General features: G+C 28.2%; 3 protein-coding genes across 4 annotated transcripts; 1 reads left to right on the forward strand and 2 right to left on the reverse strand.

Annotated features, from left to right (window-relative positions):
• Positions 1-669: 669 nt before the first annotated feature.
• Positions 670-7,672, forward strand: LOC113377080 (protein phosphatase inhibitor 2-like). 2 transcript variants are annotated; one of them, XM_026617266.1, is made up of 6 exons: positions 670-787; positions 1,003-1,124; positions 1,194-1,349; positions 3,053-3,138; positions 3,205-3,357; positions 7,588-7,672. In XM_026617266.1, exons 2-6 carry the CDS (start codon positions 1,036-1,038, stop codon positions 7,641-7,643), a joined length of 540 nt encoding a protein of 179 aa, XP_026473051.1. In that variant the 5' UTR covers positions 670-787; positions 1,003-1,035; the 3' UTR covers positions 7,644-7,672. The 2 variants fall into 2 exon arrangements, with proteins under 2 accessions (XP_026473051.1, XP_026473049.1); XM_026617264.1 differs by lacking the exon at positions 670-787 and having other exon boundaries at positions 857-1,124.
• A 309-nt stretch (positions 7,673-7,981) lies between these two features.
• Positions 7,982-10,247, reverse strand: LOC113377227. The gene is made up of 2 exons (XM_026617467.1): positions 10,233-10,247; positions 7,982-10,139 (listed from the first exon to the last, which is right to left on the reverse strand). Exon 2 carries the CDS (start codon positions 10,098-10,100, stop codon positions 8,514-8,516), a length of 1,587 nt encoding a protein of 528 aa, XP_026473252.1. The 5' UTR covers positions 10,101-10,139; positions 10,233-10,247; the 3' UTR covers positions 7,982-8,513.
• A 1-nt stretch (position 10,248) lies between these two features.
• On the reverse strand, positions 10,249-13,020 carry LOC113377228. The gene is made up of 3 exons (XM_026617468.1): positions 12,575-13,020; positions 10,483-10,571; positions 10,249-10,370 (listed from the first exon to the last, which is right to left on the reverse strand). Exons 1-3 carry the CDS (start codon positions 12,643-12,645, stop codon positions 10,249-10,251), a joined length of 282 nt encoding a protein of 93 aa, XP_026473253.1. The 5' UTR covers positions 12,646-13,020.
• Positions 13,021-18,659: the final 5,639 nt, after the last annotated feature.

Consider the following 18,659-nt stretch of genomic DNA (forward strand, 5'->3'; position numbering starts at 1 on the left):
GGTACAGGAAATTCCTGCAATTTGCCTTAAGACACGATGCCATGCACCACTAGTTACATTTATAGTTAGCTATTTACACTTATAGCTAGAATCATACGATCATATATATTTTCAAAAGAAAATCTTGCTTGACATCAGACTGTCCGAGAAAATATCGAACCAGGAAACTCTGAATGCAAATCCTTGGCTCTAACACTTAGACCACGAGGAAGCCTGCATTCTTGAAAATGTCGGCAAATAAATGATTGTTAATAATCATTGATCAATATTTATTGATTACTGATTTTTTTCTCGAATATTTAATTCTGGTACAGGAAGTTCCTGCAATTTGCCTTAAGACACGATGCCATGCACCACTAGTTACATTTATAGTTAGCTATTTACACTTATAGCTAGAATCATACGATCATATATATTTTCAAAAGAAAATCTTGCTTGACATCAGACTGTCCGAGAAAATATCGAACCAGGAAACTCTGAATGCAAGTCCTTGGCTCTAACACCTAGACCACGGAGAAGCCCGCGTCCTTGAAGGAATCAGCGCCACACGTCTCCTACCGTCTATACTAAAGTTTAGTAAATCCTCAAACCATTCGTAATCTTCTATGAACACAAACCTTTATGTAATGTCACATTCTTACCGCAACGATTTATCTGACAAGTCAAACAAAATTCATAATTCAATCATGAACTTCTTTAACTATTTCAGTTTTACCTTTTCTTCCGCGTGAGATGGAAGTGAGAAATTTCATAATGGACTATAGAAACTCTTAAATATTAAACGAACGTATGTTAAATTAAAGTTAATAATTAATCTACAAATTTCTACAAATCGAAATTGATTGTATTTTGTGTGCATGTGCTCTTGGCGGTAATTCATCGATATTTTAATTACATTACGTGCGATTTGTTGTTTGCAGTTTAGTGTGTTGAAATTAAATTAGTTATATTTATTAACTAAAAATTCTTGGTTATGTAATTTTTTGTGGACTTACATTTTAGTAAAAAACTGCTAATAAATAAAAAAAATCTAACATGGCTGATAATTTGAATAAGAGGCCTTCCAAAGGCATTCTTAAAACCTCAAGTAGTTTTGATAGACAAGAGACACCTTCAACATCAAAGTAAGAACCTTCCTCATTATTTTCTTACTTTTTATAATAAATATTTTTAATTATCGTATATGTTAACAGAAAACCTAAAGGAACTCAATGGGACGAGATGAATATTATAGCAACTTTACATCCGGCTGATAAAGATTATGGTCACATGAAAATTGATGAACCTAAAACACCATATAGTTATGAAGGAGCTGATAAAAAGCTGGATGCAGATTTATTATCGGAGAGGTAGATAGAAATAATACGACTTTCAGCTTATTGCTTGTTATTTGCCAAATACATGTTCTTCTGAAGCTATTTTTGCTCATATTCAAAGCCTCCATGAGAATGGTATAAAATGCTTCTTATTACCACAATGTATTTCTAAACTATATGATTTAAATAATAATTTGAATACAAAGGCTATTGATTAATTTTTAATCAGATTAAAAGCTGGTTAGTTGATCTCGAATAAACAAAGGCTTTATCTTTTGGCTTTGTAAATTTATGTCATTCTCTTTCTGATTTGTCTAAAAATTGGCCTAATTTTTACAATATATTTTTCATCTATCTGATTTAAATAATAATTTAACTATAATGGTTGATGATTTAATGTAATTAGATTAACAATCTGGTTAGTTGATCACGAATAATCAAATTTTCCAAATTTCGCTTGGTAAATTTATCTTATTTGCTTTCTAAATAAAAGTTTTTCTCAAGCTATTTTATGGTAATATTCAAAAGCTTCCGACAAAATGTGCCTAACTTTTACAATATATTTTTCATCTATTTGATTGAAATAATAATTTAACTGTAATGGCTACTGATTAATTATAATTAGATTAACATCTGGTTAGTTGATCATAAATAAACAAATTCTCCAATTTTTGGCTTGGTGAATTTATCTTATTTGCTTATACCAGCTCTTTATGCTAGCATTTAATCACTTTACACAAATAAAAATAAATACATCATATAACCACTTTGAATAATGCTTATTAGTAATATGGTAACACTCGTAATGCACACATTTATTAGTGTCAACCGTTATACACATTTATATAATGATAAATTATAAGTTATATATTTATAATAGCATTAAAAATATGCATAATATTTAAAAACAATAATGTAATTAAAATCACACTTCAAATATGACATGATCGGTTTGTCATTGTAATTAGCATTTAGGACTTGAACCATCATTAGAGAAATGAAGTAATTGCTGATTAATAAATTCTATAATATTCATTCACACAGTGGATTATGTTAAACAATGCCTAAACAAATATTGTTTTCGCAACTTCACTCATCATGTAATAATTGTGTTTGAAGAACTTCATGTAATTAAAATTAACATACATTCATTGACTGCTTGTACTTTTTTTTTTACTTTTTCGCTGGCGATATAATCTCATTCTTTGGACAGCTGTAATCTGCCTTACCTAAAAAATATTTTTCATTTTAATAACTTCAAAGATTTATAGAAACTACGAATAATATAGAAATAATTTCTAATCAATCAAACTTACATTTGATAAACGGCACAAATGTTTAATTTGTTTTATTATTTTCAAGGAACAGAGTAAAATATTCTTCTGATTCAGGCATTTTTCATTAGATCAAGATTTGTACAATGATGTAACTTTAAAATGTTTATTTATCAATGCCGATTTCCTTGCCGATATCGGTACGCATACAACGTTGACGCCGGTACGCATACAACGACAGATCTCTATTCACATACACGACGACTAATCACAATCGACCCGTATTGAAATGATTTCATCGAGAGCGAATGACTTACAGTTCGAACGTAACGCAATTTCCGTTGCATTTGTACAGTTTTATATCCTAGTCGCGTCTAAAGAAGTTTTACTTCAAAAAATTTTCAATCAATCTAACTTGAATAATAATTTTGAAGCAAAGGCTAATGATTAATTGTTAATTAGATTAAAAGCTGGTGCAAAAGAGCTGCCTCGCATCATGCAAAGTGAATCAGACAGTGACGAGGAGGTAGAAACTGAGGAGCAAAAAGGTATTACACATAATTCCACTAGATTTAGAAAAAATATCATTTACCTTTTCTTGTTTTTTGTTTCAGAACAAAGAAAAATATTTGAAAAGAAGCGTAAAGAACATTACAATGAATTTTTAGCAATGAAGCTGGCTCGTAAACTTCTAGAAGAAGAGGAAGAAGATGAAGAAAACGATGATAAAAAATTGAATAAAGAAAACTCGGACACAAATGATAAAGGTTTGACAGAATCGTAAATGTAAAAACATTTTATCCAAAGTCTATGTGAGATTATTCGTTATTCAACATGTAGGTGTGATGAGTCATCGATGACTTCATCTTTGTTGATCATATGATTAAATGTTATGCAAATAACATTCTTCAATACTTCTGCTTATTCAAAATATAATGAGAAATATTCATTGGTTAGAGATTAAAATTTTTAAATTATAAATTATTAAAATGGAGTTAATATGAAATTTATTTTTTATATTCTGAATTAATGAATTAAATATTTTCTTATTGTTGTTAATTTATAGATTTAATGGAAACATAATTACTTCTATTGTATAGTGATCTTTGCATTTTTGAAAATACATAAATAGTGTTGCATTTATAGCAATATGCTTCAAGATAAATTCGGTATTTAATTTTTTGGAATCGTCTTGTTATTATGCTAATTTGCAAACACCAGTAAATAATATTCATTGAATTAATTTACATTGTGAATTATAATCACATCTTTCAATCTGAAAAATATTTAAAAGTGGTTTTCATAAAATAAGTTTGAACTAAATAGTTTGAATAAAAACATCAAAAATTATTTTTAAATTGTACAAAACTCATTCAACTTACATATGCACATGTGTTGATAACGCTTGTGAACGCTGAATAATATATAATAATAGCTTGTTAGAAATAAAATAGAGTAGGATATTTTATTATTTTGCATTACAATGTGATATACATTTCAATATGCAATGATCTGTGTTTGTCGGGCTTCTGCGGGCATCCCAATTTTATTTATTGATATATATTTTCAACAAATTGTTGAGAAAAATATTTTTTATTTTTGGTAAAATTTAATCTATATGGTTTAAATATTATTTGAAAAGATTTTTAAAAGTACTAACACCATTGTTCACTTTAACTTTGTTAGCAGTTGCTAATTGTTTCTAATGATTTTTAATATGTTTTTGAGCTGTGGCATATGTATTTGGCAAACAATATTATTTATATCTTGTTTCGAATATTGTATTCAGAGATTTTGGACAGGGTTTGAAATTTTATTTGCAAAACACTGAATATCATTTTTTTGTGTATTTGAAATGAAAGTGATGAAATATTTATGTAATGATAACGCGCTTCAGAGGGTATTTATGAGTCGTGTTATATTATTTATTTCTATGCTAACATAATATTTAAGTAAGGTAATCGGTCAATATTTTTTGCCTTTGAAGTTTTCTTTTGTTTTTCATTTAGATTTTTTTATATAAAGGTATATAAAGGGAGGGTTACATATTGAGGACCTTTAATCTTTAAACAAATATATGTGTTAAATTCAAATGCAAAAAATTATTCTGTTTCAATTTTAAGTATAAATGTGTTGAGAAATCTTAATTTTGTCCAACATAATATGCAATTATTTTGAAAATATGTTGAAAAGGAACGATAACCTGAATTTGCAAAAAATACAAGCTCCTTATTATTACACAGTCACCAAATCTTGGAATTTATTTCATTATCCTTTCTTCTTCATTTTATAAAGATTTTATTCAAAATAAATTGTTAGGTATTTATTATTCATTAAAATTATAATTACCTAGTCATTATTAAATAATACTATTTATACTTAGGGACTAAATAATATTAGATCGCGAATATCTCTAGCAACTTTTAGAGATACAGTTGATGTTTTATTTTTGTATAATCGAATTATTATTAATAGTAATACTTAGAATAGTATAAAGCTATTTTGAATAATCAACATCTATAAATATGACTAGGGTAAATAATGTTGGACATATTTCAATTATTTGTTAATAAAATGAATATATATATATATATATATATATATATATATATATATATATAGTTTTCAACTAAGGACAAGAAAAAATTATTTGTAGATCAACTTTTTTAGAACAATATAATTAATATAAAATACCAGCCACAATATATAAATATTATTGGCTGATTAAATTCTTGCAGTATTTCTTGACAAAAATTCAAATTTTTTCTACAAAATTTTTATAGTTACTTTTTTTGTTGCAATTTTTTTTACCTAATTATTTAAATAAATATATGTGTATATATAATATATATATACAAATATCGTATATATATATATATATATATATATATATATATATATATATATATTCTTTAGTTACATATATTGTGATATATACTATAAACTAGATTTATTTATTTATTTAGAATAAATTTATTTATCTATGTTTATATCGTCTTTAGAGCTTACAAGCATCATTGATCAGTTGTCTATGCATCAAAAATAGCATTTTCATTTTTTTTTTCTGATCTGTACTGTTATCAAATATTTTTCATTATATTGATTGGCAATAATCATTTTAGAATACTATATAAATAAAGTAGTAGTGCTCGTTATGCAATATATGTAATTGTTGAGTGTTTAATGATAGTTATTTATAATAATGTCATTTTATGAATAGCTCTAAATAGATTTTGACACATTGTTAAATTGTGTGATATGATGAGATCTAATGTTTAAAGCATTTGTTAGATTTTGGATTACACAGCTCTCATTGTCTTGAATTAATATATGAATGAAGGCAATTTTGATATATTCGCTCCTCTTCCATTTATATATGCGCTCAGTAGAAATTGTAATAGTAGATACAACTTTTATGTTGCTAAATATATTCTATTTTGTTTTTGTAATCATAAAGATTGTTCATACCTTTTATAAACAGTTTTCCATACGTACATTTTATTTGTGTCAATAAGGTAAATTACAAATTCATTGTGATGGCGGTAAAATGGAAAATGAATGGTTTATAGAAGACTCAACTAGTTCATTGTTAAACCAAGTTTTTGCGGACACTTTTAATGTTTTGTGTTTATAAGTGCCTGCTATGATATTGTCATATTATAACACCACCAATTCAATTTCCAATACTTATTATTTTTTTATGAAATGTTTTTAATTATTTAGTAGTCAATAACAGTTTTACACAGAAAGTCTTCAGAAACAATTCATAAGGAGGAAATGTGTCCTAAAGTAGCCAAACTGCTAGAATCCATCAATTCTATTATTAATAATTCTAACTCTAGACCAAATACTATTATTTTTAATTTTGATGGAAATGGCAGTTATGAAATGTTTGAACAATAAAACGAAATCCTTTTTCTGAAATGTTTCTGATTTTGAATAATATATAATGAAAAAGAACAAAATTCGAACTGTATCAAAGGACTTTTCAATTTTTTCTTTGTTTTTTTGGCCTTCATCAACTCGGCTAATTGCTTATGGTTGGAAATTGATATGAAGATTTAGGTAATTTGGGTCTTGGTGGAGTATAGAAAATTTTTATTACGAAACACCAAATTTCACACCATGATTAATGTTCTAGTAATGACTTGACTATCCTTCAATCGCGAAGAATTGTTTAATCATTACTAACATTTTTTTTAATTTATTAACTTTTTGAATAATAAGGCCAAAAATGTTACTAAATGTCTAATTATTGATCAACGTCATAACGAACATTTGTGTATATTCATCGAATATTTGCCATAAAATGTTGTGTAAAGTTCTTAAATTGTTATTAGGATATACTTACATTAGTGTGAATGTTACTTTCTATGATACACCCAGATAAACATATTTGAAGTTCCAATTTCTAATGTTTTAATCATCATATCATTTACTTTAGTATTTATTAAAACTTAAAGAGAATATATTTATTATTATTTATAAAATATGATAAATTAGTCGTAAAACTATATATTTATATATATATATATATATATATATATATAGTTTACGGTATATATATATATAAATATATATATATATATATATATATATATATATATATCAATAGATAACGTATTTTCTTATTTTTATTAATTTTCATGGCAAAATTCTTGTTGATATTGAGATTTGTGTCGATAAATTAAATATACAGTCTTTTACTTTTATCACGAAAAAAACATAAACGCCATATAAAGTAATCACATTGATAACTAATTTTTATCTTTTTTGTAAATTACGTATTTTATGTATTCTATAATTATATTGAATATTAAGGTATATATGAATAAGGATCGCCCTTTGTAATATAATAAGTGTTAATTTAAAAAGTCGTTATAGTTTTTTTTTTTTCTGCAAAATAGTAAATAGTAAATTGTTATTAATTTTAGTAATGTTGTTTATAATTACCATAATACGGTACACATTAAATTGAAGTATGTATTATTTTGTAGGAAATGATAGAAGCTCCAGTAAAGCAAAGAAACCCAACCCCAAAAATAATTTGTAATATATTGTAATGTAATGTGTAAAAATAGAAAATACAGACTTTTTAATAATTGAACTTTAATTTTGGTATGATGTAAAAAAAATATAACTATCATATAACGTTTTAATAGCGTTTATTGTTTACAGTTTATCACAATACAGTGAGAATCACGATACAATATTAGTATAACAAATACTAGTCCAAGCATATTATCATATTTTGTACAGTACTTACTTATTAATAATACTATGATACGGAAATATATTTGCGTTGCAAATCCATCATTTTAACAGTACTTTTGTTGAATGAAGAACCCAATTGTTCTATAAGAAATTCAGAAAGGTTCCACTTAATGCTGCTTCGATCGGCGCTTTTTCGATTTAGCACTCTTTTTTCTATCCGGGGATTTTCCAAATTATGGGGAAATTGTGGAAATAGCGAAAAACGGTTTAAATTAGGTAAATATGAATGATGTAAAATCAGTTAAAATAAAAATAGCAGCTAGTACTTCTAATTGTGAACAGAAGCAATGTAGAAATCAAAAATATTGATAGAACTTTCCATTTAGTTTGTAAATATTGCTAACCGAAATTATGGACACATTTGTTGAAAATGATCCAAATTTTGCCAAAAGCGAGACGATGAATTGTAGATGCTGTATCCACTTATTAAATTCTTCACTACATAGTCAATTTTCTGTCCAGTTATCCCTAACCCCATTATTAACATGTTAAGAAAGTCTCGTTTAGCGCTGTTTTGCTTTACGCTTTAGTTTAATGGAACGTAACCCCCGATTTGAGCGGGGTATTTCTGTACAATAAATTTTTCTCTGGCAAATTGAAAACAGAGTCTGTAGTGCGAAAGAGTTCACCACTTTTGAACTTACTGGCATCACAAGCACCCATTACCCCAGCAGCCGCACCAAGGAATGTTACCATTATGCATGGAACCAGCCGACAACTTTCGATGGGATCTGTGAGACCTCATGCTCAAACTCGTGGAAGATTCTCGAGATGAAGCTACGCTGTTACGCTCAGAATGCGACGTCGTGCCTTCTGGACAACTTTCTTGGGTCGAATAAATGCTACTGTGTGGTCCAGAACCTTCGTGAACGGATTTGCCTTTTCGAGAAGTTTTACTACTTGTACTGCGACACGAATCACTTACTTTCAATTTCGACATTCTCCTACTATCTGTGATCTTGGGATGATCGTTTATTTCTCCAGGAACAACTGGCGGATCCTTACTATGATTTTTTTTACTGCTGTTCTTTTTTCGGCCGCTGAAATATATTGATACTCTTCTCGACTTCTTAGCAGGCTCAGTTTTCAGTTCATTTTTCTCAGAAGAACTACTAATACTGCCTAATCTTTGCCTACTTGCATGATAAGTATCGGGAGGCATAGGACCGCTGCGATCGTTGTTTACCGACAATTTATTATTTGCAGAATATAATCTTCTGCGGGTTGCCGGACTTTGTGTTTTAATTTTTAAATGCTCCGAGTTTTGCTCATTCTGCGCTGCTTCACTTGCATCGATTGCATTTGAGATATTTGGTTTTTCTACATCGCATGGTGGAGATGCAGGAATCGAAGCATTATCCATAACATGTGTAGAAGTAGAAGATGGTAATATCCCATTAGATGCCTGAGCGTTCATTACAATAGGTGTTTGCAGTTGGGGTGTTTCTAGACCACTTGAGACAATTGGCAAGTCAACCAAATTTTCGAAACCTATATATGGTAAAAGTTTTGGTAGTAGCATCATGGGCTCTGGAATGATAGGTGGTGTTGCAACTTCTTGCGAATTTTGCAAAAAAACGTTTATCTCTGATCTGTAGCGAGTTAAATTACTAGATTCAGAGTGTGCAATCTCAGTCGCGAAGGGCTGGAATTGTACATCGCCAGGGGCTTGTTCTATATTTTTCAATAGCTCTTCAATATTTCCATGCGTTTGGAATGAACAAATTGTTTGGCACGTTTTAGGCACCGATGATGATGCATTATGAAAATTCTGTACAAAAATATCGGGTCCTCCGCGCGCATAACCACTTCCGTCGTGAGTGGATGGAGTAGAAATGTAGTTTTGAATTTGACTGTTCATATGATTCGAAGTATCGGGACTGCAATCCGGATTAATATTATTCACAACAGAATCACTAGATTGCAAAATCAATGCATTTTGTTCTGGATTTTGATTTGGGTGAGCTTTACTTGCAATACTAAAATCCCACCCACCGTTTAATAAAACTGTGTCGCCAGTTGTTGTAGATTCACTCGTTAATTCCGTCGTCGCATCATATTTAGAAGATGAATTCTGGTCAGAACGACCACTGCATTCATCGTGCGCATTTGTTGAATCACTATTGGTTGTATTTTCTTCTGAAACTATAGATAAATGATCGAAGTTTACTCGTAGACCTTTATGTTTTGTTTTTTGTATATTTTCATCATTTTCAACGCATTCTTGGTTTTCCATTTCGTCTCCTGAACATGAATCGCAGTTATCACCATCTTCCTATCAGAAAACAATATAGTTAGCATCATTAAAAAAATCTTTGTATGAATTTTATGTTTTTATAATGATATATAATTTATATTGAAAATATACCGAGTCTGACTGGCTATTATCTCATAGAACGTCCATGTCTTAGTAAGTTATCTAGTTTATCGTATTCTTCTCGTAGTGACCAAATTTCTCTACGAAGTTGCTCATTTTCTCGTCTTAATTTCTTTATGTCTGACTGTCCTATCAAATAAAAGATATATAAATACTTAATATAAGAATCAACTTCCTAATTATTTTTTTAATATTCATTTAATAATTTTCGATCTAATTTGAATTCTGCACGCATTCTTACCTCGCTCTACTTCAGCGTTGATATTTATTGTCCTTAGTCGTAGTTCTTCATTTTCATATATCATTCCTCTCGAAGATTTTCGGTCTAGTCTAGATTAAATTTAATTATTATTATTTTAATATAATAGGTGTATAAAAACTTGATTAAAACTGAACGCAAGTGTATATTTTTATCAAAGTTAATTTGGTTTGTTTGTTTCTGACTCAAAAATTTTGAGATGCATGTTTTTTGTGGCCAATATAATAGACTACAAATACGTAATTGCTTTCTTTAATTAATATTAAAATATATTAAAATTATCTTATTTGATTACCTAAAAGTTTGAGTGACCTTTACATTGGCGATCGTTTTACATATTTTTCGTATGATATATTTTGAGACATAACTATATGGAACAGTATTTTGGATTTATTACAAGAACTGTCAATTCTAAGCGCACCTGTTTCTGTAGCCAGACTATTACATAATACGATGAGACAAAATTATTCATATCATAGCATTCCAATTCGAATGAAAATTCCTCAAATTACATTCGGTCTACCAGAAATAGTCAAAAATATAAAAACAGACTGACTAAACATCCTAATTTCTTAGCAAGGAATTCCTTAGACAAAATTTGTGAAAAAAAAAACAAATAAAAAAATTGCCTATTTAATATAAATAAATTTCCACTATCTTTTTATCATAATGTCATTTGTCCCTGTATAGATAGCTAATAATATTTTATTTACTTCTTTGTATGTATCGAAAAAAAAAATGTTTTTTCGAGTTTTTGAAGGAAACTTGAATTGCACTTATACATCAAATTTGTTTATAACAAATAAATATAAAATTGTTTGTTATTTTTTGATTTGTTGATAATTTGTTGCTTAGCTTCTACAGAATTATATTGTAGTAATGTAGTTCCTGATTCAAATAATTTAAGTAATATAAATTTATGGTTTTAAGTGATATGAAAAAAACATTATATATGAAGATATTCCTGAGAATACATATATCACATCAATGAGTGAAATCAATTGGGATTTATTTATTTAATGTTATATTATTAACAGTAAATAAAATCTAATAGCTCTACAAACTTGTTGTGAACACTTTTTAATGATCTGACTTTATAGATTGCTACCCAACGGTTATTCTATATCTTTTTGATAAACTTATTATTTTAAAATTTGATGCTGACTAAGAATTTGATACTACTAAGGAATGACTTTTTTTATTGGAAGCAGCAATTTCGAGTAAGGAATATTTTAGCTTGAAAACTTTGTTATCTGTATTTTCAAGTAAAAACAGATGTCACTATTGCTTGACATCGGGCTGTTCCAGACGGTTATCGAACCTAAAACCTTGGAAGAAAAAGGCTCTAATCAGGTTGAATGGCCATAGGTCTAAATATGGGGTTTAATCCAGCGGCCGAGAAACTTTTTCAATCATTACCCCAAAATATTTTTGTCTAAGTTGATATTACCCCCATTGGCAAAGAGAGGTTACCCCCATACGGACTACTACTTAGCAAATAAAATATATACTTTTTACCCCCAATTCAATTTTACTGTATTAGGAATTTGCCGGTTCCCTGACCACAGGTTTAATCTAACCTCATACGTGGACACCTTGGGCTTTCCCATGGACTTCTTATTAACCCGATATTCATTTTTATTATTTATAAATGGACCTAGTATGAAAATGGGGATAGAAATTGTATATGACTTTATACAGATAGTACGAGGGTGGTCTGAAAACTTTCCACACAAAAACAAAATGGCATAAAAATGGATTGCACAAAAACAGGTTTCACTAAACATGTATAAAGATGCATATAAAAATGAATAAAGGTACATACAAAAATGAAAACTGTGTTGAGGTCAGGAAGTTTTTAGACCACCCTCGTGGTGAATATATATTAACATGGTGTATGTAATCCACTACCGCAAACCCCCATTGCAAGTTCGTTGACGCCGAATTTTTCTTTGGCTTATGTTGGACCCCTTAAAAGTTGTCATGGACCCTTGTGGGTCTATATGGATCACTTTGGGCATTACTGGTTTAGATAGTTTGTTTTCTAATTCCTACTGTTTTTTGTAGAACGTACCTTCGATTTGGTTTAACGTTGACATCCTTTCTTCTAGTTCTAAGCATGCTGCCACCGGATATTCTTGACATTTTAACGTATCCAAAAGGTGTGTCTTATGTTGCACTTTAATTTATCACGATAGAACATTGACATGATATTCACACGCGGTTGACACATGACCGTGCGTTTTGAACTGGGTCAGCAATGTAAAAAAACACACACTCTTAGGATCTGATGCGTTCTTCTCTTTGCATAACTGCGCCAGCACCATTTCGTATATCGGTCGGGATCCCGTGGTGTATCCTAGGAATGTTGAATTCGTTTCGGATGTTCAGTTTATTTCACCAGTTTCGGCTACCTCCTCCCACTTTCGGCGCAGGCTCATTGTTCCTAGTTTGGCCCACTCAACTCTTCTGATACATACGTTTCACGGCTTAAGTCACATACACTCAGTCACACACACGGTTTCTTTGCGTTTGTTTATGTTGAGTATTTTTGGCGTACAAGATTTGTTATAATTATAGATTTTAATCTTTTGAAATGCGTTCGCGTTCGATCGGCTTTTAGCAAAAACGAACCGCACGAATGTATTTTAGACAAATTGTTACGGTTCAGTATTTAATGAGTTTAATATTCAAATAAAATGTGAACTCGAGCATAAACTGTTTAATAAAATGGTACATCATTACTATGAACTACCGCAATGTGTCGAAATATATTCGATTAAAGAATCATCAAATTCTATTTGGTTATATTTAGTTATATTTAAACAGGCTGTCTGAACATCTTAACACCCTAGCAAGAATGTTGTTAGATCAAATTCTTAACAGAAGAATTAAATCTACTCTGATGACCTATTTGAAGTCTACAAATAAGTAAAAATCCACTTTATATTTTCTATTTTTTCTGTTTCATTACCACAAAGAGCAGCAACATACCTAATTCTTAGATTTTTTGAACTGTATGTGTTTTTTATGTTCAAATAAAATGTAAATTCAAATTTATTTCAACTATTACACCAATTGTTTCATATGAAATTGAAACATTACATATGTAATGTTTATAATAATAATAACATTACATATGTAATGTTTATAATTGCAAGGAGGTTGTTATGACAAATTCATAACATAAAAAAATTAAGTCTACGAAAAAGTAACGATCCACATCCAATTTCTTCTTCTCCTTTTCATTACCACAAATACCTGCGACACACTTAGTTCTTAAAATTTTTTCATACGTTTTGTGATGATTAAAGATGTTTAAATAAAATTTGAATTCAAATTTGTTTTAACTGTTGCACTAATTCTTTCATGTAATGATCAAATTTAACTGTTAGATCAATTTCTATTATCGTATATCACTATATGTCAAAAAATCTTCTAATTGCATTCGGTCCATCAGAAATTATGTGTTTAATCAGTAGTATAAAGCATACTAACTAAACATCCTAATAACCTAGCAAAATGGTTCTTATAACAAATTCATAACATAAAAATAAAAAAGAGCTTTTTTTAAGTCTACAAAATAGTAAGAATTCACATCCAATTTCTTCTTCTCCTGTTTCATTACCACGAAGAGTTGCAACACATCACTGTTCTTAGATTTTTTTGGTACGTTATGTGGTTTATGTTTAAATAAAATTTGAATTCAAATTTGTTTTAACTGTTGTACCAATTTTTTCACGTAATGTTTGAATTTAGCTGTTATATCAATTGCTATTAACGTATATCAACTATCACTATATGTCAGAAAGTCTTCAAATTACATTCGGTCCATCAGAAATACTTAGGCATAATCAGGGATATAAAAGCAGACTGACTAAACATCCTAATAGCTAGGTATTTGTTACAACAAATTCGCAACATAAAATAAAAAAAGAACTTTTTTTAAGTCTCCAAAATAGTAAGAATTCACATCCAATTTTCTTTCCTCCTGTTTTATCACTGTTGCACTTAGTTCTTAGATTTTTTATGTACTTCATTAATTTATTATTCAAATAAATTGTGAATTTAAATTTGTTTCAACTATTACACTAATTGTTTTGTTTAATATTTAATTTCAATTAATATTACCATATATCAACTATCACTACGTGCAGAACGTTATATCGTCAAACACAAAAATCACTAAATCCATTTTATATTTTTCCAGCCACTATTCTCATAAACCAAATGATTATTTTTAAATTTTAATTTATGTTATGTTTTATAGTATTTTTGATCGCAATGTTTGAAATGTATACCTCTGTGGTGTGTTTCAAAGTAAAACTAAGTATTTCCTCAAACTCTAACCGTATGTTTAGAATTTAAGATAATGACAGCAGGAAACTGCCTAACGTGTGTTCAGCACCAGTTAGATCTCTGAGAATTGTCGAAAAGATTTGTGGGCTATTTAAAGATATTTGTATTTATACTAACAGGTCCGAATTAAATATGCTATTTGTGATATCTTAAATATTTATTATGATGGACTTAAGTGTTGATTAAGCTGATGCATCTCTGGTGTTTTCTAAATTTATACATATGTATATGTACAGTAATAATTCGTTTAAGATGAGGGATACGTTTCATCAAAGTAGAGCGTAATGCAAAACAGCGCTAAACGAGGCTATCTTCACATGGAAATATTGGAAAAAAATTGATATTAAATTTAAAAAATATATTTTATTTAATAAATTATTTCCAAATAAATAAATTAAAAGGTTATAAACCAAATAAATAATAAATCCAAATTACCACATTATTATTCCTTGCAATTTTTTTTTATTTACATTTGCGAGTTACAATCTTTCCTTCTTATACAACATTCAGTAATTTTGATGGTATATTAAATAAAGGAAAAAGATGTTCGATATGTCTAAATGTAGTCCTGTTGTGAAAATATTTAATTAAGCCTACGAGAAATTATACATAATATAGGATTACTAAATCGAAATCGAAAATCGAATATCGAAAAGGGGCCGTTTTCTTCTGAGCCGTTCAATGCCATGTTTTTTTTATTAAGTTTTTGGCCATGATGTTAGGGTGGTTCTGAATTCTATCCTTGTATCTCAGACTAAACTATTCAATTTCTTCCTTAACAGTGTTAATGTTCAAATCTGTATGAACCAACCAATTTGGCTGGCTGACATACTTGGCTGCGTTTATAATTTCTTTCAAAATTTTGTTTTGAAATCTTTGTATTATGGCGATGTTGGATTTGCGTGCCGTTCCCTAGAGCTGTATTCCGTACGTCCAAATTGGTTTCAACATGACATTGTAGAGAAGAAGTTTGTTCCATGTGCTCAACTAAGATTTTCGGTTTAACAACCAGTACAGTTTTCTTCTTGTGATTTCCAGCTGTTGGCGTTTCTTTTGAATATGGTATTTCGATGTTAGTTTGGCCCTTACAAAAATAAAAACAAAATATAAATAACCAAACGAATATTTTTGAAAAAAAAAAAAACAAATAAAATTCTAAGTCAGTCATATTTAGTTAACCTTCCGCGTTTTCAGTATTCTGCTTTTTGTGACAAAAGCATCTAATCATACTCTTAATCTAATGCTCTCTGTTTGTTTTTTTCTTTTGCGTTGTTCTCTTAAAAGTTCTTCATAAACGGATAGAGCATCTCTAACCACGCCTTGCTTTTGACCTTCTGCCAAAATTCGGAACATTCTCAATAAATTCATCCATTATTTTAGTTTATGGTAGACAAACTCCTTTTTACAAACGCCATGGAAAGTTCTTTTTACTCTTCCTCTGAATCACTGTCGTCAACATTTTTGTTTTCTTCTTGTTCAGTTATTTCCTTGAGCTCATCATTGAAAAGACTGCGCTGATTCTTGAATTATTTCTTCCCTTTACCCTTTCAAAACCGAGGTTGAAATGAAAGAGCGCTAAACAAAAACAGCGCTAAACGAAACAGCGTTAAGCGGGGTATTACTGTATATCTATGTATATTTAAAATTCTCGTGATGATGCTCCCATTATTCTTCCGAAACGGTTTGACCGATTTTTATGAAATTTTTCAGTTACGTTCAGTATGACTGAGAATCGGCAACATCTATTTTTCATAGCTCTAAAAGTGGTAAGAGTTGGCCGCCTTTAAGAATTTTTATTTATTTTTTTTATTATATTTACAAATATGTAATTAAAAAGCACATGCAATCCTAAATTTAGACCCTTCTACGAGGGTTATTTAATTTTTTATCCCGTTTATTATGGTTGAAAAGGATAGATTTAAAGTTTATTTTACTCTGAAAGCATAAAACCGTTGGAGCCAATAAAACGAAATTTAAACGATATTTTAACTTAAAATAAATAAGTGTAAGGTTGAATAGCACTCCAATGATCAGAAGTTCAACGGACTGTTAGTAAATATACAAACAGCATCAAAATTAACTAAATAAAAATAAACTAACTCTAGTTAAATTGTTTGTTTTTTACTTTAATTTATAGAGTTATAAATATTGTGTTTTAGTAAAATAAACCTTATAGCAAATGATAATAATGATATCCTAAGGAAAATTTGATACGAACCATAGAAAGATTTGGTCTGTGAACCAGGGAAACATAATATAGTTTAGAAAATTTGAAAAAAAAACTTCAATGAAATAATATAGAAATTTAGAGTTTTATTTTTTAACTAAATCGCTGATATATTACGAAATGTAAAGAAAAAGAAGCTCTATTAAGATTTTTCCTAATAAAAAATAAAAAATTACAGTAGATTAATCTATATTATGTTTTTTCAGTGATTTTAATCTTACTGTACGTTTTGACCACCAACAATTTTTATAATATCAGACTGTGATTTTGAGAAAATAAGAGTTAATCAGAAAAGTTTGGGATTAAGAGCAAAAATATACTTTACGTCAAAATAAATAAGTATATTGGAGAAAAAGATGTTTTTATCAAAGAATTTATATATTTTTTTAATGTGTGATTTTTCAGTTTCAAAAAATTCTATTACATTTTTTGAAATCACTAATGCTTAAAGGAAGAAACGTGTTCAGAGAACTAGGTTTTAAATTGTTTAGGATTGTAGGTACTGTAAATATATTCGATTATTTCCATTAGAGATATATTGGAAACTTTCCCCATTATAGCAACAATCACAATCAAAAAATTATAATGTGTTTATTTTAGTATATTTTTTTATAATCTTTTGTAATTAAAAAACTTACAATGTATTCATTTTTGTGTGTTTTTCCTGGTTCGGTATATATTGATATTTTTTATATTGTTGTTATAATCATTTTTATTTTTTTCAGTTTTTATAAAATTGTAAATATTTTTTAGAACTTGTTAACTTAATGAATGATGACACACATACAGTGTCGAAATGTACATAATAAATAGTAAATATTTAATAAAATAATCATTTATTGTTTTTTAATAAACATTTAAAAAATATATATTTTATTCAATCAAATCGCCGATACTTATATTTTAAAGTATAAAGGTAAAGAAACTTGAATAAGATTTTTCTTAATAAAGAATAAAAAAAATACAGTAGATTAATCTACATTATTATCAATATATCATATTTTTTTCAGTGATTTTAATCTTACACATTTACAATATTTTTTTAAAAATAAAAAGCTATTTAAAAGTTTGAGATTAAGATACTTTAGGTTAAAATAAATAAATATATTGAAAAAAAGACATTTTTATCAAAAAAAAACAATAGAAATTTTAACATTTATTTTGATTTTTGATAAACCTAAGTTTCAAAAAAATTCTATTATATTTCAATTTTAAAAATCATTAAAGCTTAAATGAAGAAATTTTCAGAGAAAATGGAATTAAAGTGTTTAGGATTGCAGGATTTATAAAAATGTTCAATATTATTTTCTTAAATATATTGAATAATATTATTTTAATTAAAAATTACATTAAAATATTATTTTCTTAGATAATACATATATAATTAACAATATATACATATAAAAAATACAATGTGTTTATTTTTGTGTGTTGATATATCAACACATATATTATTATATAATAATAAATATATTTATAATAATAATAAATATATTTATTATATTTTTGTTATAATCTTTTGTATTGTTTTTTTTTTAATTTGTATAAACTTGTAATAAATAAATAGTTGAAT

Source organism: Ctenocephalides felis, unplaced genomic scaffold (assembly GCF_003426905.1).
Source record: "Ctenocephalides felis isolate EL2017-DRISC unplaced genomic scaffold, ASM342690v1 CF-g0.4_SCAFFOLD_01886, whole genome shotgun sequence".
In the NCBI taxonomy this organism is placed as follows: domain Eukaryota; kingdom Metazoa; phylum Arthropoda; class Insecta; order Siphonaptera; family Pulicidae; genus Ctenocephalides; species Ctenocephalides felis.

Excerpts from the sequence above, each read along its gene's own strand:
- LOC113377080 (XM_026617266.1), top strand. The coding sequence starts at position 1,036 with ATGGCTGATAATTTGAATAAGAGGCCTTCCAAAGGCATTCTTAAAACC. Across the intron at positions 1,125-1,193 it reads GAGACACCTTCAACATCAAA|AAAACCTAAAGGAACTCAAT; the intron begins GTAAGAACCTTC and ends ATATGTTAACAG. Across the intron at positions 1,350-3,052 it reads GCAGATTTATTATCGGAGAG|ATTAAAAGCTGGTGCAAAAG; the intron begins GTAGATAGAAAT and ends ATTGTTAATTAG.
- LOC113377227 (XM_026617467.1), bottom strand. The coding sequence starts at position 10,100 with ATGGAAAACCAAGAATGCGTTGAAAATGATGAAAATATACAAAAAACA.
- LOC113377228 (XM_026617468.1), bottom strand. The coding sequence starts at position 12,645 with ATGTCAAGAATATCCGGTGGCAGCATGCTTAGAACTAGAAGAAAGGAT. Across the intron at positions 10,572-12,574 it reads AACGTTAAACCAAATCGAAG|ACTAGACCGAAAATCTTCGA; the intron begins GTACGTTCTACA and ends AATTTAATCTAG. Across the intron at positions 10,371-10,482 it reads CAACGCTGAAGTAGAGCGAG|GACAGTCAGACATAAAGAAA; the intron begins GTAAGAATGCGT and ends TTTATTTGATAG.